This window comes from Podarcis erhardii (genome assembly GCF_964252035.2).
Source record: "Podarcis erhardii genome assembly, chromosome: 14".
Classification (NCBI taxonomy): Eukaryota; Metazoa; Chordata; class Lepidosauria; order Squamata; family Lacertidae; genus Podarcis; species Podarcis erhardii.
Window position 1 is genome coordinate 14,492,687 of NC_138503.1, and position 22,817 is coordinate 14,515,503.

Consider the following 22,817-nt stretch of genomic DNA (forward strand, 5'->3'; position numbering starts at 1 on the left):
TACGCAAATGTATGGTAAAAATTAGAAATGATTTCTGACCTGCTCAATGCTGTGTCCACTGAGAAGAGATGCACCATATCCTCCAACAAACACCCCTCCAGGGAGGAGATAAAGATAATTATATTCTGGTGGATCTGTTGGCCGTTTAAACATATCCAGCATTCGCTGGGTAATTAAGAAGCCACCTGTTGGGGAAAAAAGGAACATGGATTTTTAGAATGAAAATGAAGAAACAGTTAGAGCCCTATATATCCTTTTTCTCTGTTTCTCAATTTTCCAGGCTTAAATTCAATTCACTACATTTCCACAACTGCTTTCATTAAAAAAAAAAAAAAAAGCTCTCATGAAAATTCATTAGCATCTTAGTGTAAATTTCTCCTAATATACATACGTTTGTATGAATTTTTTTCTAATATACTCACTTTTGCAAAGCAGTTTTTCACAATATAGTGCATTCTTGTATGAAATTTTCATTAATATATGCATTTGGATGCACACTTTACCCTAGTGTGCACATTTTCCTACATCTTACTTGGCTGAAGAACCAAAATTCAAAATTCAAAATTGCAAAATTCGGGCAAGGGCAAATTTTGAAGGCTGGCTGAGTTTCAGTTCTGATAGTTTCAGAAAGTGGGTAGCATCATGTTGAAATACAAACTGGATTTCTCCTCCATCTCTAGCTGTGATAAAGTTACCCAGATTAAAGACTAAGACTCCATCAAATTTTAAGCCATTCAACTTATTATTATTACATTTTTACTGCCAAGGAGGGGGGCAGGTGCTTGTGGGATCCTCTGCCTCAGGTGCCAAAATAACTGGGTGTTCTGCAGCTTTTTGTGTGGGTAATTTTTTCTGCTTTGCTTCAAGCAGAAAAAAAATTGGGGCAGTCCTGAGAGCTGTTAAATAAGTAGGTAGTGCTCTTCCGCCAACTGCACTGAGGGCGGAAGGTGATTCTGCTTATTATGCCTCATTGGCAGCCAATGTCCTTTCAGCCAGTGAAGCACACCCTACAGAGCAGGCCTCTCATTGGCCAATTTAAAGAGCAGGAGCTGGTGGGAACTCCAGCCAGCTACACAGGGAGCCAGGAGAATCCCCCAAAGTACATTCCACCTGCCCTGGGATGGTGACTGAGTTATCTCCTGCTTGGACTACTGGCATGCACTCTACGTTGGGCTACCTTTGAAGGTGACCTGGAAACTACAACTGATCCAGAATGCGGCAGCTAGACTGGTGACTGGGAGTGGCCACCGAGACCACAAAACACCGGTTCTGAAAGACCTACATTGACTCCCAGTATATTTCCGAGCACAATTCAAAGGGTTGGTGCTGACCTTTAAAGCCCTATATGGCTTCGGCCCAGTATACCTGAAGGAGCGTTTCCATCCCCATCATTGAGCCCGGACACTGAGATCCAGCGCCGAGGGCCTTCTGGTGGTTCCCTCACTGTGAGAAGAGATGTTACAGGGAACCAGGCAGAGGGCCTTCTCGGTGGTGGCGTCTGCCCTGTGGAATGCCATCCCATCAGATGTCAAGGAAATAAACAACTATCTGACTTTTAGAAGACATCTGAAGGCAGCCTTGGTTAGGGAAGCTTTTTAATGTTTGATGTTTTTAATATTCTGTTGGGAGCCATCCAGAGTGGCTGGGGACACCCAGCCAGATGGGCGGGGTATAAAAAAAATAAAAAATATATATTATTTACATTAGTAAATTTGTACCTGCAATATTCACAGATGAAACAAACGCAGCCAGTAAAGCTAATGTCTGTGGTACGCTGGAAGGAAAATATGAGCCCCCCATCAGCACCAAACCGCCAACAGCAGTAAGTCCTAAAGGAAAAACAGAACAGGTTTAGACTTTATAACATAACTAAGGAATGTGTAATTAGTAAACTTTTTTTCAAAATCTTTGAATTATACAGCAGATGTTTCCTGTTGTGGTTGAATATGGAGATTATTCAAAATGTCAACATCATTCTGCTCCTCTTCTGAGCAAGCAGACTAAAAAGAAAAACCACCTCAAGGGCAGGGACAGAAGCTTCTACTGACTCTGCAAGGACGTCAGAGTTTGTCAAGCTACAAAAATTGCTAAATCCATACTGCCCATTGTTAATTATCAGAAATTGTTTATCAAGGGCTGGCTTCTTACAGAGAAATAAAACGGCAAAGATTGTAAAGTTACTATCCCAAAGTAGGATCAGCTTCAACAGCACCTGCATTGGCTTCCAGGCCAAGTTCAGTTTGTGGACCATAAGGAGATTGCTATGTCAAGGTAAAAAGACAAGACTAATATCAAATGGCAGCATTTTTCCATGACCGCTTGCCATAAGTCTGCAGGTGGGGGATGATATATTTGAATACTTGACCACAGATGTGAAAAAACTTCCTGCTAGAAAACTAGCTGGAAGAATGGTTCACACGAATCTTTCTGATGTGCTAGTTTTCTCTGTGAAGGGAGTCTTGTTCTTCTTCATTTGGAAAAGGGCATTCAAACCTTTCACTCTGCAGACTGAAATAACACAGTCCAGGGAAAACTTGCTGGCTATATAAAACTGTCCCTCAGCAATGTCAAAGAACCCTGTGGTTGGTATGGATGGATGGATTGTATTTCTAACTCGCCCTTTACCAACTGGACCCAGGTTGGAATACAGCAATTAAACAACAAACCTGTAAAACAAAAACCGTGCCAAACATCATAAAACGTGATTAAAATACACCCAATCAGCTAGCAGCAAGCTGAGTGGCTTTTTACGGTTCTCATTCCTTTCCCAATGGCCTGAGCAAAGAGATGCATGATGACAAATGTGAGCAATGTCAGTGCTAGGTGCACTGTGGTGTGGAAGGTCATTCCCAAGGTGTGGAAGGTCATTCCAGAGATGGGGTGCTACTGCAGAGAAGGCCCTATCACACTCACGAGTAGGGCCTCAGTTGCAGATCTTGAGGCAGAATGGGAGAAAAAATGGTCTTCAGTATGTGCTGTTATGCAGAGCAAGCAAGAACTGTTTTCAAAGAGCATTTAGAACATGTGTACTTCACCTGATGGACATTGCTGGCTTTCCACAGAAAGATTAAGCCACACTTGGCCAGTTGGATTGACATAATGCACGAACAATCAAGTCCTACAGCTTCTGATGAAATCCTACATTACAGTGTTCTCAGATAATAAATAATAATAATACATTATTTATACCCCACCTACCTAGTTGGGTTTCCCCAAATGATGGCTGCATTTGATAACTTCAACTAATGAGCAGTCTTTGGGTATCTTTGCTATTGTATTAAGTAATTTCCCAACAACGAGAGAAAATATGGAAGCCAGTCCACCATGGCTGCCACTTATTTTGGGACGGCCATTCCTCAAATCTGAATAAGCACATTCATTCTGAATTTTCTTACAAGTAAGCCTGCTCTTTGGTGATCACCACACGAAACAAAGCAAAGTGTACAAGAGTCAAGACTTACCAGAAATTGCATTAGTTACTGACATGAGGGGTGAGTGAAGAGCAGGCGTCACACCCCAAACAGTATGGTAGCCAACGATTCCAGCAAGCCCAAAGGTGGTAACCATTTGCGTAAAAGCAGCATTAGGAGAAATGAGGCCCAGCCCTAAAACCGTTGTTAGGCCTAAACAGAAAGGCATCAAATCAAAAATGCATTTTTCTTTCAAATGAACCCAGATCATCAGCCCACACCCATACTCATTGGCATTTTGACCTTGACAACAATAAGAACGGGAGCAGGAGCAGCTTTCTGAGAGAGGGTTTTATAGGCATATCTTGCATTCTCTGCTTTTGCCAGAAAAGGGAACCTGCCTGGGATAGAGTTCACTTCGCCAAGTTGCCTGTTCCAGAACACTTTGGCATCCAGGAACGGAAATGCCATATTCTGAGATGCTAAGTATTTTGTCTGAACGAATCGTCAAATGATAGAGCACCCAGAAGAGCGAAATGAAAAAACGGCACTAATTTCTCCATTGACTTCTTTTCTCGCTTCGTAAGAGCATCTGAAAATGGTTAAAATATGCAGCAGACCACACAGGCTCTTCAGCATTACCTGATGAGAGAAACTGTGTTGACCTTCTCTGTCTGTTTTATCCTTTGCTGATGGTGGAAACCTGACCTAGCCAACCAGCCAATTGTCTGTTTTCCAATGCTAAGTGAATAGTCTGGTTATTCAGGGCAAAGAAGCACTGGGATTGTGTATCATATTTTTCGCTCTATAAGACACACAAGACCACAAGATGCACCTAGTTTTTTTGGAGGAGGAAAACAAGAAAAAAAAAAATCTTAATCTCAGAAGCCAGAACAGCAAGAGGGATCGCTGCACAATGAAAGCAGCAATCCCTCTTGCTGTTCTGGCTTCTGGGATAGCTGCACAGCCTGCATTCGCTCCATAAGACGTACACACATTTCCCCTTACTTTTTAGGAGGGAAAAAGTTGAGTCTTGTAGAGCAAAAAATACGGCAACTTATGACAAAATGGTAAAGCTTTTCGGGGCCTGTAACCACAGCAAGCAGTGAGTCGCACATCTGAATGCTGACCATTAAAATAGTCCCTGCATGTCTCAGGAAGAACCAAGAACTCGTCTCCTTAACATATTACTTTTCTATGCTCATCAATGTGTGGGATTTTTCCTCCCCATGGAGGAAACTGGAAAACGTACAGAGCTGCATATACAGCCTGACAAATCCCTGTCCGAGGAAAACTTTAGTCCCCACACCCATCCCCATAAAAAGGTAAAGGGACCCCTGACCATTAGGTCCAGTCATGGCCGACTCTGGGGTTGTGGCGCTCATCTCGCTTTATTGGCCGAGGGAGCCGGCGTACAGCTTCTGGGTCATGTGACCAGCATGACTAAGCCGCTTCTGGCGAACCAGAGCAGCGCACGGAAACGCCGTTTACCTTCCCGCCGGAGCGTTACTTATTTATCTACTTGCACTTGGACGTGCTTTCTAACTGCTAGGTTGGCAGGAGCAGGGACCGAGCAACGGGAGCTCACCCCGTCGCGGGGATTCGAACTGCCGACCTTCTGATCAGCAAGTCCTAGGCTCTGTGGTTTAACCCACAGCACCACCCGCATCCCTCCTATATATATGGCAGCAAAACTCCGCACTGCTGTCCACCCCAGCTGTTTAGTAAATGCACTCTGGGATTAAGGTGCCTGCCCTGTGCAACTTTTACATAGGCACTACATGTGTAAGTTGCTATCAGGAGGACCAGACCAAGAAATATTGCTGCCTTGTTGGGGAGGGGGGACAGCAAATGGCACCCCACAGTCAAGGTACATACTACCCAATCCCCTCTTCCCCTCCCTGGCACTAAAACAACTAATGATAATAATAAATCAATGAATAATTTGCTGCCGCTGCATGCCAACCAAAGTCAGCTGCCTGAAGCCGGCAGCTACACTCGGCTTAATGGTGAAGCTGGCACACATTAAAATCACATAAAATCTGGGAAATTGCCCTCTGCTTTGGGCCTACAGGTGCAAATCCAGTGCAAATGTTATATCCAGTTTCTGATGTTACAGCTGTACCCACAGTTGGTAGAAAAGGCAGGTGCAAAGCTACTTTCCCCAACTTGTGTAGGGAATGTGGCTTTGCAATTTTTTAAAGATGAAATACCTGTCGTATAAACTCCTGCTGATGTCATGGTCTTTCTAAATGGCGAGATGGAAGCTTGTTTTTCTGCTTCTAGCTCCAGGACAGTTTTTTGCTTAGCTGGGGCAGCAGGTGGTACGGTTTTGGGCAAAGGTGCAGGAAATATTTTTTTCCCTTCCTGTAGCAGGGAAAGATTTTCATTAGGATACAGTCATAAGATAACAGGTGGAATCTCTGTTGCACAGGTAATGTAAAGGTAAAGGACCCCTGGACGGTTAAGTCCAGTCAAAGGCGACTATGGGGTTGCGGCGCTCATCTCGCTTTCAGGCCGAGGGAGCTGGCGTTTGTCCACAGACAGCTTTCCGGGTTATGTGGCCAGCAGGACTAAACCGCTTCTGGTACAATGGGACACCGTGACGGAATCCAGAGCGCACGGAAATGCCATTTATCTTCCCACCACAGTGGTACCTATTTATCTACTTGCATTGGTGTGCTTTCAAACTGCTAAGTTGGCAGGAGCTGGGACAGAGCAACGGGAGCTCACTCCATCGCGGGGATTTGAACCACCAACCTTCCGATCGGCAAGCCCAAGAGGCTCAGTGGTTTAGACCACAGCAGCACCTGCGTCCCAAAGTGGTGCCCTACAGATGTTTTTGAACTACAACTCCCATCATCCTAGACCACTGGTGCTGCAGGCTGGGTCTGATGGGGGCTGTAGCCCAACCACACTTGGAGGGTTCAATATTGGCTGCTCTTGCAGGTGCAAAGCCAGACTCATGCCTCAAGCAAAGAATCAGCAGTGACAACTCTTAAATTATCTTTATCTTGTGTTCCATTAAATGCATTTGGATACTCCCCCTTTATTCCTTAAGAGTCTGGGTTTCACTGGGTTTCTGCATGCATTTGTTAAACTGTTAATTGAAGTATTTTGGGAAGGTGGAGGGCAGGCAGAATCTCACCTTCATTACCATAGTCCCTCTAATTACATGATCAATAGTCCCATAATCAAAATCATCCTTTGGCTCAAAGTAAAAGTATTCTTTGTCGGGAGAAATAGCTTTTAATAACTTCAAGATGTTGTTTGAATAAAGGCTACTGGCCTGAGTAGCCATGCGACTTGGCAGGTCTGTGTAACCAATATGTACCACGCCCTGGGAGAAACGAAATAAACAAACATTATTATTTTTCAAAAAGTGTTTCTCATGCATTGTCTCGAAACTTTCCTCATGCAGTTTGCCCAGACCTGGTGCACCTTTCAGAACCAACAGCAAATTTATTTATTTATCTACCACTTATATGCCCAAATGCCTTCTTGAATGGTTTAAATCAAACCTTGCACATGTCTGTGGATTTTCTGACACTTCATTTTACAAGTTAAGTGGTTTCTCCTTTTTAAAACGAACGGCTTGTGTTGATGCTTAGGGGGAAAGGAAAGGCTTTACTTTTGACCGGGAGCCAATGACTGAACAAGCTGGGAGGCCATTCGGGGAATGAGCTATAGAGTCATATGGTGCTTATTTCAAGAATGAAGAAGCAAAATGCATTTTAAAGGTTTGAAAACACCTCTTAGTCGCGGGATGCTATCATGGTTACAAGATGTACTTTGCAGATTAATTGCACTCCAATTAGTCCTGAGAAATTTGTAAGCAAATACATTTAGTGAGAAAATATCATAACTATCGCCTTGCCATTGTTTAAAAAGGAAAAGAAATGAAAAAGAAAACCTGAACAATCTGATTCTAGGTTTTTTAAGGAGTGTACAAGTTTTGAATTTAAGTGCATTGTGAGTTCAGAGCCTTTTATTCACTAGCAAAACACCAGTTATGTTGGGTACGGTACTGTGAAATAAATTACATACATTGTAGGCTGGGCTGGGTACATACTTGTGCTGCAAATCCCCCACCTGTGAAATGCCTTGTTTGGTTTGAAAATCTGGATATTGATTGGTATTCTTTAGTCCTTTATGGTTCTGCCTGCCTGGTTTGGATTGGCAGCCAAACATGGAAGTAGGGAATGTATGCCTATTAATTATGGGTCACTGTGAATATGTGGTCCTCTGAAGAGTGTTGTAAACAAAAATTGCCCTTTTCCCTTATGGGGTATCCAAGAGCCCATATAGAGTCCTTACATAGGTTCCCTATTGGTAGGAGAAGATAACAGAGGCCAACCAGAGAATATTGAGAAGCAAAGCAGCTAGTAAGCTTGATCTTTATTGATCTGTTGCAACAGGGTGCTCCCCTCACACGCAAGAGAGGAGGAGGAACCCAGAACAATGGCGCGCAAGGCCTTATAAAGACTTTTGAAATTCCCACCCTGTAGATCAAGACCACCCCCAGAAACATCATACATACATCACAGAAGGGGTGTAACATAAAACCACCCCCCAGATACATCATACCTACATCACAGAAAAGGTGGTCTAAACAGAAATTTGAATGTTGTTTATCTCCTGTCTGGCAGGTTACTTGACTGGATTGCCTGGGAAGCCTGGCCAGTCTTTTGTAATGATAAATACTTAGTTCCTGGGTCAGGTCACAGGCTCACACCCTATTCATATCTTAAATATGCCCTTAAGACAGGATATGTGAGGAAAGAGAAAATGACACTTTGACCTTGCAGAGAAAACATTTGCTCAGTTTAGGAATCAAAATGGTTCGAGCTTGGTCTTCCTGTGCTGATCTATGTACATGCTTGGTTGGTACACTTATGAACATTACCATATATCTAAGACCTCAAAATTCCAATCACAAGAGCAATGCACTCTCATGGATAGGTTGTTTCCAATGCTAGTCCTACTCAGAGTAGACCTATTTAAATTAATGGACATGACTGACTCGGACCTACTTCTTCAGTGGGTCTGCTCTGAGTGGGACTTAGTTGGATACAACACCACTTTTAAAAAAGGGAGTCCTCATTAAAATCCATCAGCATTTTGGTGCACATTTCTTTTAAAACACACGTTTTATGCAATTTTGTCTAATATTTCTGAAGAGGAATTTTCCTTACTCTATAATATATTCTGCATGTTATTTTCATGCATTTTTATGCACAACTTATCCAAGCACATGCATTTTTTGTATACACTGTTTGGCTGGAGAATTGCACTGAAAAAATAAGAAAAATGTGAATTTCAAAGGTTGGTTGTGTTTTAGTTTGCACACTGTTTTGAAAGGGGCAAATTAGGTAAGTTCACTTTTAAACTGAATCAAATTCCCCCACCCTCATCCCTAGACACACCACTGAAGCCTTTTGCTGCACTTAAGTCACTCATTCCATTCTTCACCATGGCAAATATTACAGGGCTTTGGAACCAACAATGGACTCTATGTTCCATTGCTAGTGCTGCTAGTGGCTCTACACAACACTGGTAAAAGCTCTGGGAAGAGGTAAGTAAGAAATCACTAGAAAACCACTGCCTTTCCTAGGATGGAGGATGGAGAGAATATATTTATTTTATTTACACACAAACACACAGTGGCGGAGCTTCATGCTCTGGCACCAGGAGGCGGAGAGCAGGCGGGGGCGGGGCTGGCGCACGTCCCAGGGGCGCCACCTAAAGGGGCAGGGCGCGCAACCCAAAGGGGCAGGGCGTGTGTCCTGGGGGCGGGGCGCACATCCTAGGGGCATGGCGTGCCACCTGTGGGGGTGGGGTGCCCAGCGTGGGGGGGGGGGCAGCCGTGATGGAACCCCACTGGGATCGCGCTGCTGGGGGCAGTGCGCTTCCCCCACACTCCTCTTCCTCCGCCAGTGCACACACACACACACACACACTTGCAAAAACAAAAACCCACTCCACCACTTCTCCACCCAGTTTTTGGAGACTCTACAGTATAAGAAAAGCCATTCAGCCTTACTCTAATAGACAATGGTATAGGATGCAATTTTTTCAGAACAAAAAGAGAGAAGATGCCCTTATAATATTCAAAATGTGATGGAATGGAAAGTGAAAGAAGAAAGTCATATGCCATAGGGGTGGAGCCCCCATAAGCCCCAGACAGCATGGTCATGACTATTGTCTTCCAAAGCAACTACTCTATTCCGAACTTCAAAATGGAAAGTGTAATGCTGTTGGTCAACAAAAGAGGGTCAAAGACTCTCTCAAGGCAAATCTTTAAAAATGTAGTATAAACAGCGATAACTGGGAAACACTGGCCTGCAAACGCTCCAATTGAAGAACAGCCTTTTCCAAAGGTGTCATGGGCTTTGAAGAGACTCAAACTCAGGACAAAAGGGAGAAATGTGCTAAGAGGAAGGCACGCTTGGCAAACCCTTACCGTGATCAACTCCTGCCTGGAAACCTATGTCCCCACCATGGAAGGTCATGTGGATCCAGAATTGGCCTCCACAGTCACTTACGGACTCACTGTTAAGACAGTGTTCATGGAAGACAATCTTACTTGGCTACGAATGATCACCAAAAAAGAAGAGGTTCAAGGATGATGGAAGTTGGAGTCCAACAACATTGGGAGGGCCCCAGGTTCCCCATCCCATCATAAAATGCAAGCATGACTTAAGCAATGGGCAAGGGCCTGTGGTTCAGTGGTACATCACCTGATTTTCATGTCAAAGGTGCCAGGATGAATCCCTGTCACCTCCAGTTAAAAGGATCTCAGCTGCCTTCTGATCTTGGAGAGCGGCTGGCAGTTGAAAGAAACTGTACTGTGCTAGGTGGATCAATATGACCAAAATAGTTTCAATGGGAAGGAGGGGGAAATTTTGCCTTCGAAGATCAGTAGTACAATTCTAGTTCTCCCTAGCTATATTCTTGAAGGAGCAGGAACCCAGAAAGTATCTGATATGGTCAAGAAGATCTGGTCTTAGCTTGTATCTGGATGTGGGGCCACCTGAGAACCCAAGGTACAATGCTGTGGAAACTTTGGAAGAAGGACAGGATCCACATGTAACAAACCAAGGCATTTCATTAATCAAGAGGGGGACAAAGTGTTCCAAACAGACCGTCTACAAACCTTGTGAATGTGAAGCTCTCCAGGTTGGGTGGTTTCCACATTGCCACCAGCCTCAGCTGCAAGATCGACAATCACGGAGCCATCCTTCATGGACTCCACCATATTCTTAGTAATCAGGGTAGGAGCTTTTTTCCCTGTTGCAATTAGCAAGAAAAGAAACGAAATATGGGAATTCTCATCAGTTTTAATATAGCGCATAGCATTTTTTAAAAAGCCTGAGCAGGTGCCAACAAAAGCACATACAATAAAGCAATAATGGAATGGTTTGGTTTGATACCATTTCTGCCTGTTCCTGCATTTTATAGGGGTGGAGTTAGTGCACTTGGTTTCCAGGTCACAACTCATATAACCCTCCTGTCTCGACCCTTAACAGTCTCACACATGCATGAAAAGAGGATTTACAGTGGTACCTTGGGTTAAGAACTTAATTCGTTCTGGAGGTCTGTTCTTAACCTGAAACTGTTCTTAACCTGAAGCACCACTTTAGCTAATGGGGCCTCCTGCTGCCGCCACACCGTCGGAGCACGATTTCTCTTCTCTTCCTGAAGGAAAGTTCTTAACCTGAGGTAATATTTCTGGTTTAGTGGAGTCTGTAACCTGAAGCATATGTAACCTGAAGCGTATGTAACCTGAGGTACCACTGTATATGTAGTTCTTGTAGTCTGAGCTTTTCCTGGTCCCATAGACCAGAAACTGTAACCCATCTCCCTGAGTTGATACCTGTCCTTGCATGAGATACAATGGTTGTATCCAATGATGGCTTTGCCTGGAAAGTGCTTCTGCTCATCTAAGTTGGCTGTCAGTCCTGGAAGACCTGCTCCTGCCTTGCAGGCCTTTTCCTACCTGGCCTGGGAGGGCAGGGCCCTGATTGACTCCAGCTACAAAAGCTGAGGCTGCTGAAGAGGACAGAGGCTCCCCTGGTTATATTTTTGTGCAGAACCAGCTCACTGAACATGAGCTTCCACAGCCCCTGCCATGAACCACCATCAGCAGGATTTGCAGCTACAGCGGCAGATATATTCTATGCTTATGAGAACATTTTATTCTCTTGCTAGCTATGCTGTTTCAAATGTGCCTTTTATACTTGACTTCAACTTAGTAATGCTTTCTTTTGAAATGTTTAAGATTTTTTTTTGTTAGCTTTGCTCTGCTGAACGTGCATTCTGCAGTTGACCTCCTCTGTAGTGTTGTTGTTGTTTTTAAAAAAGTTTAGAATAATATTTTAGTTTCCTGTTAATTATGTTTGAATGAATGTTAATTGTCTTTAAAGACTCTCAAGGCAAATCTAAAAAAAAAAAAAAGTAGTATAAACATTGACAACTGGGAAACACTGGCCTGAGAGCGCTCCAGTTGAAGAACAGCCATTACCAAAGGTGTCATGGGCTTTGAAGACGCTTGAACTCAGGATGAAAGGGAGAAATGTGATCAACTCCCGCCCGGAAACCTATGTCCCCACCATGGAAGGACGTGTGGATCCAGAATTGGCCTCCACGGTCACTTACGGACTTACTGTTAAAACCGTGTTCATGGAAGACTATCTTACTCAGCTACGAGTGATCGCCAAAGAAGAAAAAGATGATTTTGTGTGTGCATGTAACCATTTGTATGTTTAGACCTTTTTACTCAGAGCAACCTTATTTTATCCTTTTAGTAAATTCCTTCTCTTGTTTCGTAAAACTTTGTTATTTTCCCCACCCCATGTTTTGGTTTTCTGTACACCACTGAAATATATTTTTAATAAATTAAGCGGTATAGAAATTAAATCATCATCATCACCATCAATGTACCCTCCTCTGAGATATTTTGGTTGAGGGCAGGCTGAAACAAATGAATAATGATAATAATAAAGCATGCATCATTTTTATTGTAAGGCCTAATATTGAAATATTAGGTGCAGGAATTTGGGACCTCTTCTATCGTTTTACCTAAGGCTTTGAAATGCCTTTTACTACTTCCTCTTTCCTCAGTGCCTCTTGTCCCTGTTGTCAATTACCTGGGATAAAGTCGAAGACCAGTACAGTGGAACCTTGGTTCTCAAACACCTTGGTACTCAAACAACTTGGAACCCAAACACTGCAAACCTGGAAGTGTTCCAGTTTGCAAACTTCTTTTGGAAGCCAAACATGCTCCGTTTTGAGTGTTACACTTCTGTTTTGAGTGTTATGCTGATGTCTGTCTGTTTTTGCTATTTATTTTGTCTTTTTGTTCTGTGACTGTGTGGAACCGAGTTCAGCTACTGATTGATTGATTGATTGATTGATTGTGTGACTGCAGTACATTGTTTATTGCTTTCATTTTATGGATCAATGGTCTCGTTAGATAGTAAAAATGCATGTCAAATTGCTGTTTTAGGGGTTGTTTTTAAAAGTCTGGAATGGGTTAATCCATTTTGCATTACTTTCTGTGGGAAAGCGCACCTTGGTTTTGGAACACTTTGGTTTTGGAATGGACTTCCGGAACGGATTAAGTCTGAGAACCAAGGTACCACTGTAATACACAAAACACCCAAGTTCTTCAACATACAATCTGATGGAGTAGAAGCTATCTTGTATCACATGCCCACCCACCAAGTACGATGCAATTCACAAAGAATTCAGAGGAGGAATGTTTGGCATAGGCAGCTGTCTTATCTTGAGTCAGACCACTGGTCCATCTAGCTCAATATTGTCTGCACTGATTGACAGTGGCCCTTCAGAGTTTCAAGCAGGGACATAGCTGTCAACTTACAGATTTTAAAATAAGGGACCAGCAGCCTTGAAAATAAGGGACCAGCAGCCAAAATAAGGGATTTTAGTCAACCAGTTAAAGGGAACCAGGTAATTTTGGAGAGCAGCGCCGGTTTTTAGCCCTTCGTTTCCAGAGGTTGCTGCTCAAGACACCAGCTGATGAAACACTGCAATTAAATAACTACAAGCAGTAACCACTTTTCGCGCAAAACGAAGTCCAAGCTACGAAGATGCTGCTGCAGTTCTGTATCTTTTCTCTTGTGCTCCATCTGCAGCTCTCAATTCCATCAGGTGGGGCGGGAGGAAGGGGGGGTGAAATAGTGGCCGAAGTGAACCCACAGATCAGACCATCTATGCTAGTCTACCACTATAAATCTATGGGAGAAGCGCTTGCGGTCCTTCCCTTGTAGCCCTTGGAACACCTGCCCACGCCTCCTCCTCTTCCTCTTCCTCCTCTCTCTGAACTGCTTTCTCTATGGTTGCCCTCACTCTCTTCTCAAGGCTCCTCAGCAACTTATAGGCCATGCCAGGCTGCCCATCTCATTTGGGTCCTTCAGCGGCACAGCCGCAGTACGGCCTAGCAGGAGCGGCGGTGACGGGCAGAGGGGAGGCCCCAGGCAGAGACGCCCAGTTCAGCGGCCACAAGGAGGATGGTGGCGGAACGGCCCGAGGCTCCCACCAGTCCCGGTGGGGAGGGGTTCCCGGGGGCCGAGGCTGGTGAGAGGAGGCCGGAGGGGGGCGGGCCAGGCAGCCAAGCAACACAGTTGGAGCCTCCCTCCTCCCTGGCCGGCAGGGAGGGAAGGAGAGGAGCTGCTTCCTTTGAAACCCGGGAAATTTAAGGGACATCCATTAATAAGGGACAGCAGCGGGACATGGCGCTGGAATAAGTCCCTCCAAATAAGGGACGCTTGACAGCTATGAGCAGGGAGTCCTTCTCAGTCCCCCATGGAGATGCAAAGGTTTGGACCTTCAGCATGCAAACTGGGATGCTCTACCACTGAGCTACAGCCCCTCCTCTTGGCTGCCTCCTTGGTGACTGGATCTGCAGGCTCCTAATTAGGAGCACACTCTGCCAAGGGCATCTGGAATCGTTATAAAGTTGTACAGTACCTGGAATAAGGGCAGTGCTAATAACAATATCCACCTCTTTGCACTGTTTGGCAAATAATGCCAGTTCCGCCTCGATAAATTCCTTGGACATCTCTTTCGCATACCCTCCAACGCCTTCTCCCGCTTCAGCAATGCTCACTTCTAACGTTTCCGCGCCAAGAGATTTGAACTGCTCCAGAGCTGGAGGCCTGCAAGCAAAGTGGGGAGAAATTCACAGGCACTGCCGAGTCAGATCTTTTCCAAGCCACGGGTAGTTAACCTAATAGGGATGTGGGTGGCGCTGTGGGTTAAACCACAGAGCCTAGGACTTGCCGATCAGAAGGTCGGCTGTTTGAATCCCTGCGACGGGTTGAGCTCCCATTGCTCAGTCCCTGCTCCTGCCAACCTAGCAGTTCAAAAGCACGTCAAAGTGCAAGTAGATAAATAGGTACCGCTCCGGTGGGCAGGTAAACAGCGTTTCCGTGTGCTGCTCTGGTTTGCCAGAAGCGGCTTAGTCATGCTGGCAACATGACCCGGAAGCTGTATGCCGGCTCCCTTGGCCAATAAAGAGAGATGAGTGCCGCAACCCCAGAGTCGGTCACGACTGGCCCTAATGGTCAGGGGTCCCTTTACCTTTACCTTTAGTTAACCTAATATGTGCTCAAAACAGGTAGCTGTCCATGCCAATGCAGAGTGTCCATCAAGGAAGAACTCCAAAGTCCATATTTGGACAATACCAACCAAATGTGGTAAGCTGACAAGTTCTCTAGAACTCACACCCAGGGCCGTCTTAAGCATATCCAGCGCCGTGGTGCAAAGATCTCTCCATCGCCCCACCCCCGAAGTTGTCCAAGCCTCTGCGGGGATCGCTCTCATGCTGCGGGGGCTTGGGAAGGAAGCTGCATGCCCCCCAGCCATATGGTTGATGGGGCGCATCTGGCTGGCGTGCAGGAGGGAAAGGTGTGCTGGTCCCCTGGGTTACCCGAGAGGCGAGGTCCAAGTCCGGTCCGTGGTCAAAGGTGCAATGTGGAGGCAGCCCGTAGTAGCTGAAGCTGGGTGCAGGGCAGGGAGCTGGGTGAAGTCAGGAACAGGCAAGCAAGCAGGGAGCCAGGGCGGGTCAGCTCAAGCAGGAAAGCAGGACAGGGTTCAGGCAGAAATCAGAAACCAACAATGTTGCTCCCGCAACTTGGGACTGGGGCTGGCCGGCTTTTATCTGCCCCGAGGCATAGGGCGGCCCCGATCCTCTGGTGACTCACCTCCCCTGGCTTGGAGGTGAGAACTCTTCCTGCGGGAACTTAGTTCCCTCCGCCTCTCTGCCTTGAGTCTCTGCAGCTCAGGAGAGGCTGGAGAGTTACCAGACCCAGAGGCAAACTCAGCTTCCTCTGATGGGGCTGAGAGTGGATCACCTGCAGGCAATGGGTCTTCCATCACCTCAGGAGCCAGAGCAGACTCAGGTGATGCCTGCACCTGAGGACCCAGCACAGGTGAGGACCCTTCAGGCTCATGCCCCAGCCCTGGCTCAGCTGGTTCTGGAGGCGGGGAATCCTGTGCAGGCTGGGATCCCTCAGGTTCAGCATCCAAGTCCGAATCCCAGGCCATCACAGAAAGGGGAGGCCACCAGCAAATCCGTGCAGCTCCCCCACTCACTGGGGCGCCCCGAGAGACCGGTGCCCTGGCACAACGCACCAGTAAACCCAATGGGAAAGTCAGCTCTGCTCACACCCTGCTTTGTGTAACAACTTGCCAGATGAAGAGTTCTGGAAGATCTCAAAAGCTTGCCACATTTTTGCAACACAACCATGGATTTCAGAGTTTCATCTTTGCTTTTTATTAAATCAAGCTCAGTTACTGGTTTATTTGCAAAGAGATGTAGGTACACTGGTAAGACCATAGGCTGCAAGCAGGAAAGGAATATGTGCACACACCATAAGCAATCTTTAAAGACCCTGCGTTTCTGTCAGATTTCTGTCAGCTTACAGTCAGCTTACAGTTTGAGGATTTGAGTTACTATAACACCAGCCCTGAAAGACCTACATTGGCTCCCAGTACGTTTCTGAGCACAATTCAAAGTGTTGTTGCTGACCTTTAAAGCCCTAAATGGCCTCGGTCCAGTATACCTGAAGGAGCGTCTCCACCCCCATTGTTCAGCCCAGATATTGAGGTTGAGCTCCGAGGATCTTCTGGCGGTTCCCTCACTACGAGAAGCCAAATTACAGAGAACCAGGCAGAGGGCCTTCTTGGTAGTGGCACCCGCCCTGTGGAACACCCTCCCACCAGATGTTAAGGCAATAAGCAACTATCTGACTTTTAGAAGACATCTGAAGGCAGCCCTGTTTAGAGAAGTTTTCAATGTTTGATGTTTTATTGTGTTTCTAATATTCTATTGGGAGCTGCCCAGAGTGGCTGGGGAAACCCAGCCAGATGGGTGGCGTATAAATAGCAATTATTATTATTATTATTATTATTATTATTATTATTATTATTATTACTATACCTGGTATCAAATCCCCTAACAATGGCTCCCATGGATTTAGCTGCTCCGGCTGCAGCTAAGCCAGCTACACCACCACCAATGATTAATATCTAGGAAGGAAGACAATAGCAATAAATAGCAACAAAGAGGCACTATTGGAACAAAGCACGCATCACTTAAGCAGGATAAAATGGTTTAGAATAAAGGAAGAAAGTGATGGCCCAAATCCTCCTCTTTGGAAGATTTGGAAATGAGACCATGAGCAAACATACTGTCTGCTTATTAGTCTCAAGCCTCACTGAAAACTTTTACAAGACAGAAAACCATGGCGTGATAACTAATCCAGGGTTGGCATCAAAGTTCAGCATGGTTGGGTTAGGGTCAAGGGTCCACACTCCACAAGGGGGCCCATTGACAAGGGCCCCCCTGCAGCTGCTTCTCCTCTTCACCACAGCAACCTGCTTATTCATTTGCCTTTTGCTCTGGCTTAGGCAACAGTGCTGGTGCAACCATAGATGCTTGCCAGCTCGCTCATTGGCCTAGCAAGGAAGCGGCTAGGAATGGAAGGATCTGTCAATTACAGTCCTCTCAATTTCTCATTCAATTGAGCTATCCACATTTCTGCACCAATTTGTAATTTTTTATTTTCAAATCCTCATGAAAATTCATCAAGAGAACATCTCACACAGGAAATTTGCAGGATACAAACTCCTCTTGCAGAAATAAAATTTATTAGATATGCAGCCATGAATGAAAGTCAAGAAATCAGTGGCTGTTAAACAAAGGAGCAAGATCAGAACTGTTGTAATTGGATTAATCAAGATTATGGAAGGAGAAAGAAATAAGAACTTTGCACCCTGAAATCCAGCACACAGGAAGTCACCTAAAATTGTTTAATTTGGTATTGGAATAATTGGCTTTTTAAATTGTATTGTAATTTGGTATTGTGATAATGTGGCTTTTATTGGATTACTGTAATTGAAAATTAATAAATATTATATATATATAAAGAGAATGCCTCCTAATAAAGACATTCTTTGTACATAATTTTGACAAATGTACCTATTTTTGCAAGCAATTCCCCCACAATTTAATGCATTTTTGTATGTTATTTCACCAACACGTTCATTTTGATGCATGCTTTCCCCTAACATAGGCATTATTGTCAACATTGCTTGGTTGGAGAACTGCACCACAAAATTCACATGAGTGTGGGTTTCAAAGGGTGGCCATGGTTCCTTTCTCAAATTGTTTGGGGCAGTGTGAGTTTCATAGATTTTCTTTTAAATGCAAACTGAATTGAATTGAAGTTGAGCATTTTCAGTTTGCGTCCCGCGGTGACCCGGAAGTACCGGAAAGAGTTACTTCTGGGATTTGCCGCTCGCGCATGCGCACAAAATGACATCACACGCATGCGCAGAAGGGGCGAATTGTGACCCGCAGATGCACAGACGTGGGTTGTGTTCTGTTCAGGTTGCGAATGGGGCTCCGGAATGGATCCCGTTCGCAACCAGAGGTACCACTGTACTGTTCGCACCTTTGCCGGAGGAACTTTTCCAGCTGCGGTAATTTGACCGGTAAAAAATCTTCCAAAATGATTGGCTGCCAGGACTACAGCCTTGTACCTAGAGAGAAAGAAAGCAAGAGAGAGAGAGAGAGAGAGAAGAAAGAAAATGGTGAAAATATTTCTTGGCTCTTCCGTAGGCTTTGTGAATAAATTGCAACAGACTTAACAAATATACAGAAAGCAACCAAAAGGAGAATTAATAAAAGCCACCCAAGAAAACAAACAACTGCTTGAGAGCATATCCAAGATATAAATTGTCTAAGTGAAAAAATACATTTGACTGTCATAACAAATTATATCAGTGCTGGTTACATGCTTTCAAGTGCCCAACAAAGGAATATTGCTGTGGAGGGAACCATGAATACTTTGGGAGAGGCACCTGGTAGAGAGTGAAATGTTTTATTATCACCCCGTATCAGGGCCGGATTTAGGTTTGATGAGGCCCTAAGCTACTGAAGGTAATGGGGCCCTTTATATGTCCAGCTGTCCTTTGTCAACAACAAATTGCTGCTGTTTTTTGTGTTGAATATACGCTATATGGTAATTTATACCTCAGGTCTGTACCTCGGATTACAGACGCTTCAGGTTACACACACTTCAAGTTACAGACTCCGCTAATCCAGAAATAGTACATCGGGTTAAGAACTTTGCTTCAGGATGAGAACAGAAATTGCGCAGTGGTGGTGCGGCGGCAGCGGGAGGCCCCATTAGCTAAAGTGGTGCTTCAGGTTAAGAACAGTTTCAGGTTAAGAACGGACCTCCAGAATGAATTAAGTTCTTAACCTGAGGTACCACAGTACAGTAATGGACAAAAGTACAAAGATTCACAAAATGTTTAGGGGTATGCGTACCCCTGCGTCCCCCCAGAAAAAAAGCGCTGGGCATGTCTAAGGTTCATTAGGGGTGTATAACTTCCAAACAATTGGAGCTATTCTGGGTTCACTCTAGTTCTCTGAAGAAGAAAACAAGAGGTTTAGATTATTTCTTTCTTTTTAAAGCAACAGGGTTTTGTTTTGTTTTTGCAGGGGGGGTGGGATGCTACCCAACTTAATGCTTCCAACATAAACGTTCCTTGGAAAGTCGCAGCAATGTTTGCCTTATTTTTCACTTCACGCAGGGTTTACATTATCGCTGATTAACAAGGGAATCCCTCTGTTGTATATGTAAAGAGGAATAATTGCATCCATGCCTGCATTCACTCTGCCTACAAGATGATCCAACAGGAGGTCGACTCATAGACAGCTGTCAGAGCAACACAGGGACTCCTCAAAATCATTGTGCGTACTTGATCTCCCTTGGTTGTGTGCTAGCTCCGTTGACCCCAAATAAGGATTGTTGAGCTACTGAAACTGAGGTGCTAATAGGGAGGCCTGCATGTTTTATGCCATACAACACCAAAACCATTTTGCAGGTCAAAGGAGCTACTGGCATGATCTCACCTGCACTGTGGAGCCACCACTGAAGTTCGAAGGAGGATGGAACAGATAAAGAGCACTCCAGTGCACAAATGCTGATGTGTCAATACATCTGTATTTAAGGAAGAGGCGCAGAATTGACTCTGTCCAGCAGGCCGCCATCTTTAGTTATGTCAATAGCAGGGATGCTTGAGCAGCCTCAGGACTGCAGGGCTAGGGAAGGGACACTTAACGCTTTCTCTCCCATTTCACCCCTCAGAAGCTACGAGTTGCATTTCAAGCATCCCATTGATGCTACGAGGAGTTTTCCTTGAAATGCAGTTCACTGCTTTGCATAGACTATTTTGCAGGGGACTACATCAGTGTTAGGGACGCGGGTGGCGCTGTGGGTTAAACCACAGAGCCTAGGACTTGCTGATCAGAAGGTCGGGGGTTCGAATCCCCGCAACAGGGTGAGCTTCTGTTGCTTGGTCCCTGCTCCTGCCAACCTAGCAGTTCGGAAGCACGCCAAAGTGCAAGTAGATAAATAGGTACCGCTCTGGCGGGAAAGTAAACGGTGTTTCTGTGCGCTGCTCTGGTTCACCAGAAGCGGCTTAGTCATGCTGGCCACATGACCTGGAAGCTGTATGCTGGCTCCCTTGGCCAATAATGCGAGATGAGCGCCGCAACCCCAGAGTCAGCCACGACTGGACCTAATGGTCAGGGGTCCCTTTACCTTTACCTTACATCAGTGTTTAGTTCTTATTTAAGATATCGGGTTATTCATTTTGTAAGACCAGAGCAAGAGGCTGTTTGTTGATGAACTGGACAGGAAAATGAAAGCAACCACTAGGAAAAGCTAAACGAGTCTTAGCTCCAGCCCATAATAACTTTGGGGAGAGCCTTCTCAGTGGCAACTCCCAGACTTTAGAATTCCCTCCCTAGAAAGCTAGACTGGCTCTCTCCTTTCTTGTTCTGACAGGCGTTTGGGAACTGACTGCTTTTAACAAAAGGGCTGGTGCCACACTGTTTTCTTTGTAATTATTGGTATGCTTTTAATATATGTTCTATATGTATATTGTTTTAATTCTGTCAGTGTTTGATTGTTTTTAATTATTTTATTGTTTTTTCCTGTTTTTTCTCTGCAGTTCTTCTTTTTATCTGTAAGTTCCCTTGAATCCCATTAGGGAAAAGGGTGGGTATTAAAAATGTATCATAACAGCAATAATAACTGGCCACAGTGTATAACTCTTAGCATTACCCATTACTACAGTCAGGAAGTACAGTGGTACCTCGGGTTAAGTACTTAATTCATTCCGGAGGTCCGTTCTTAACCTGAAACTGTTCTTAACCTGAAGCACCACTTTAGCTAATGTGGCCTCCTGCTGCCGCCGCTCTGCCAGAGCACGATTTCTGTTCTCATCCTGAAGCAAAGTTCTTAACCCGAGGTACTATTTCTGGGTTAGCGGAGTCTGTAACCCGAAGCGTATGTAACCTGAAGCGTTGTAACCCGAGGTACCACTGTAGTTAACCTTCTCCTCTCCTCTTCTCAGATTCTGAGGCTACAGAGGCTTTTCTTTGGGCAGCTATTTGCACGACAAAAACCATGCAGGTTACTGGCATTCACACAATTCCTGTCACGTCTAGTTTGGACTCTTTTGCCCTTCTTGGCTGTTTTGTGCAAAGGAGGACAGCACGCAGCCCTGTTCAAGCAATCTTTGGGCTTGGCAAATGGCAAAAGTTGCCATCTTATACCAGAAAAGGAACATCAAACGAGCCGTCCCTGCGGCATGTCGAGCGCCATCATTGCTTTCCAGAAAACCATTGTATAAGCAATACATTGACTACATCAAGGCCCTGTTTTCTCAGGAGATTGCATCCAGGTAAGCAGGTCCAGAATATGCTACTGACACCTAATTTGTCTTCTAGAAGTGCTCAGAAACAAAGCTGTTCTGGAACCAATTGCAGAAACAGCTGCAGCCCCAGAAATATGTGGCAACCCTTACTTTGCTATTAACACAACAAAAGCAGAGCCTGTGAAAGAACAGGCTGATAAACTTCAGCTGATAAACTTGAAAGTCAATCCAAATTGCCTCCAGATCAGATTTTACATCCAAGGTGTTTTTGAATGACCGGGTAGTAGCAGCGACCCAGTCCTAGCCACATTCATTCAGAAGCAAGTCCCATATTTCCAACTAAGTATGCTTGAGTTTGAAGCCCTTCATATCACATTGACTGTACTATGAGCCAAAACCTTTGGGGCCAGTCATTGCCATTAAGGAATAAACACATTTTGAATCAATTCGCGTTTGGAACTGATTTCAAAGCTGCTGGGATATTTTCTTTCTTTCAACCCAACAAACTGGTTTAAATGCTACACCAATTATGTACACATGCTGCATCTTGAAATGGTTCAGAATTAAAGCCACTTCATCTCAATCGGACTCATTTTGGTCAAGACACCAAGCTAGACTTGCCATTGCTGTATTCAGAGAAAACTCTTGCGTCTTTTAAGAACCGTGCAGATGTTAAGTCAGGTGTAATCTCTCCAGTTACAGGGCTATTACACACACTTTACGCCGTGGTTTAAATCTGACAACACTATTTTTCCAGGCTGTTTTCCTAAACACTTACTTGCTTCCTAAGTGCTGGCATCTAATAACACCCCACATACTTTCCTTCTGCCCAAATGAGGTGTCATAAACGGCCACTGAAGAGGCCCAAAATTATAATGTCTCCCAGAACAGAAGACAGAGAGGTTAAGTGTCATTAGCGTTCCCACACAACACACTTAATATCTCCTAGAAGATTCTACACATCTTCTCTATATTCACATATAATAGGGCATGTTGGACCTGCAACACACAGTTGCTGTATATTCTCCCCATCTAAGACAGGAGTCCTCAAACTTTCTATCATCAGGGCCCATTTGAGAAGGCTGATCATTACTGAAGGCCCACAGTCACCAAACAGTGATCGACAGAAGCTGGGTTTGTCTTAAT

The 22,817-nt window shown here is 44.8% G+C and overlaps 1 protein-coding gene across 1 annotated transcript in view; it reads right to left on the minus strand.

Moving 5' to 3' along the window:
* The window catches only part of LOC309328647 (NAD(P) transhydrogenase, mitochondrial-like), a 77,842-nt gene that overhangs the window by 35,444 nt on the left and 19,581 nt on the right, over positions 1–22,817 (minus strand). Inside the window, exons 5-13 of the mRNA XM_081838811.1 lie at positions 18,392–18,479; positions 16,876–16,964; positions 14,403–14,590; positions 10,567–10,700; positions 6,559–6,750; positions 5,624–5,777; positions 3,462–3,623; positions 1,719–1,829; positions 40–185 (exon numbers count right to left, since the gene is read on the minus strand). Of these exons, the coding sequence (XP_081694937.1) occupies positions 40–185; positions 1,719–1,829; positions 3,462–3,623; positions 5,624–5,777; positions 6,559–6,750; positions 10,567–10,700; positions 14,403–14,590; positions 16,876–16,964; positions 18,392–18,479 (1,264 nt within the window). The remainder of the gene's footprint in view (positions 1–39; positions 186–1,718; positions 1,830–3,461; positions 3,624–5,623; positions 5,778–6,558; positions 6,751–10,566; positions 10,701–14,402; positions 14,591–16,875; positions 16,965–18,391; positions 18,480–22,817) is intronic.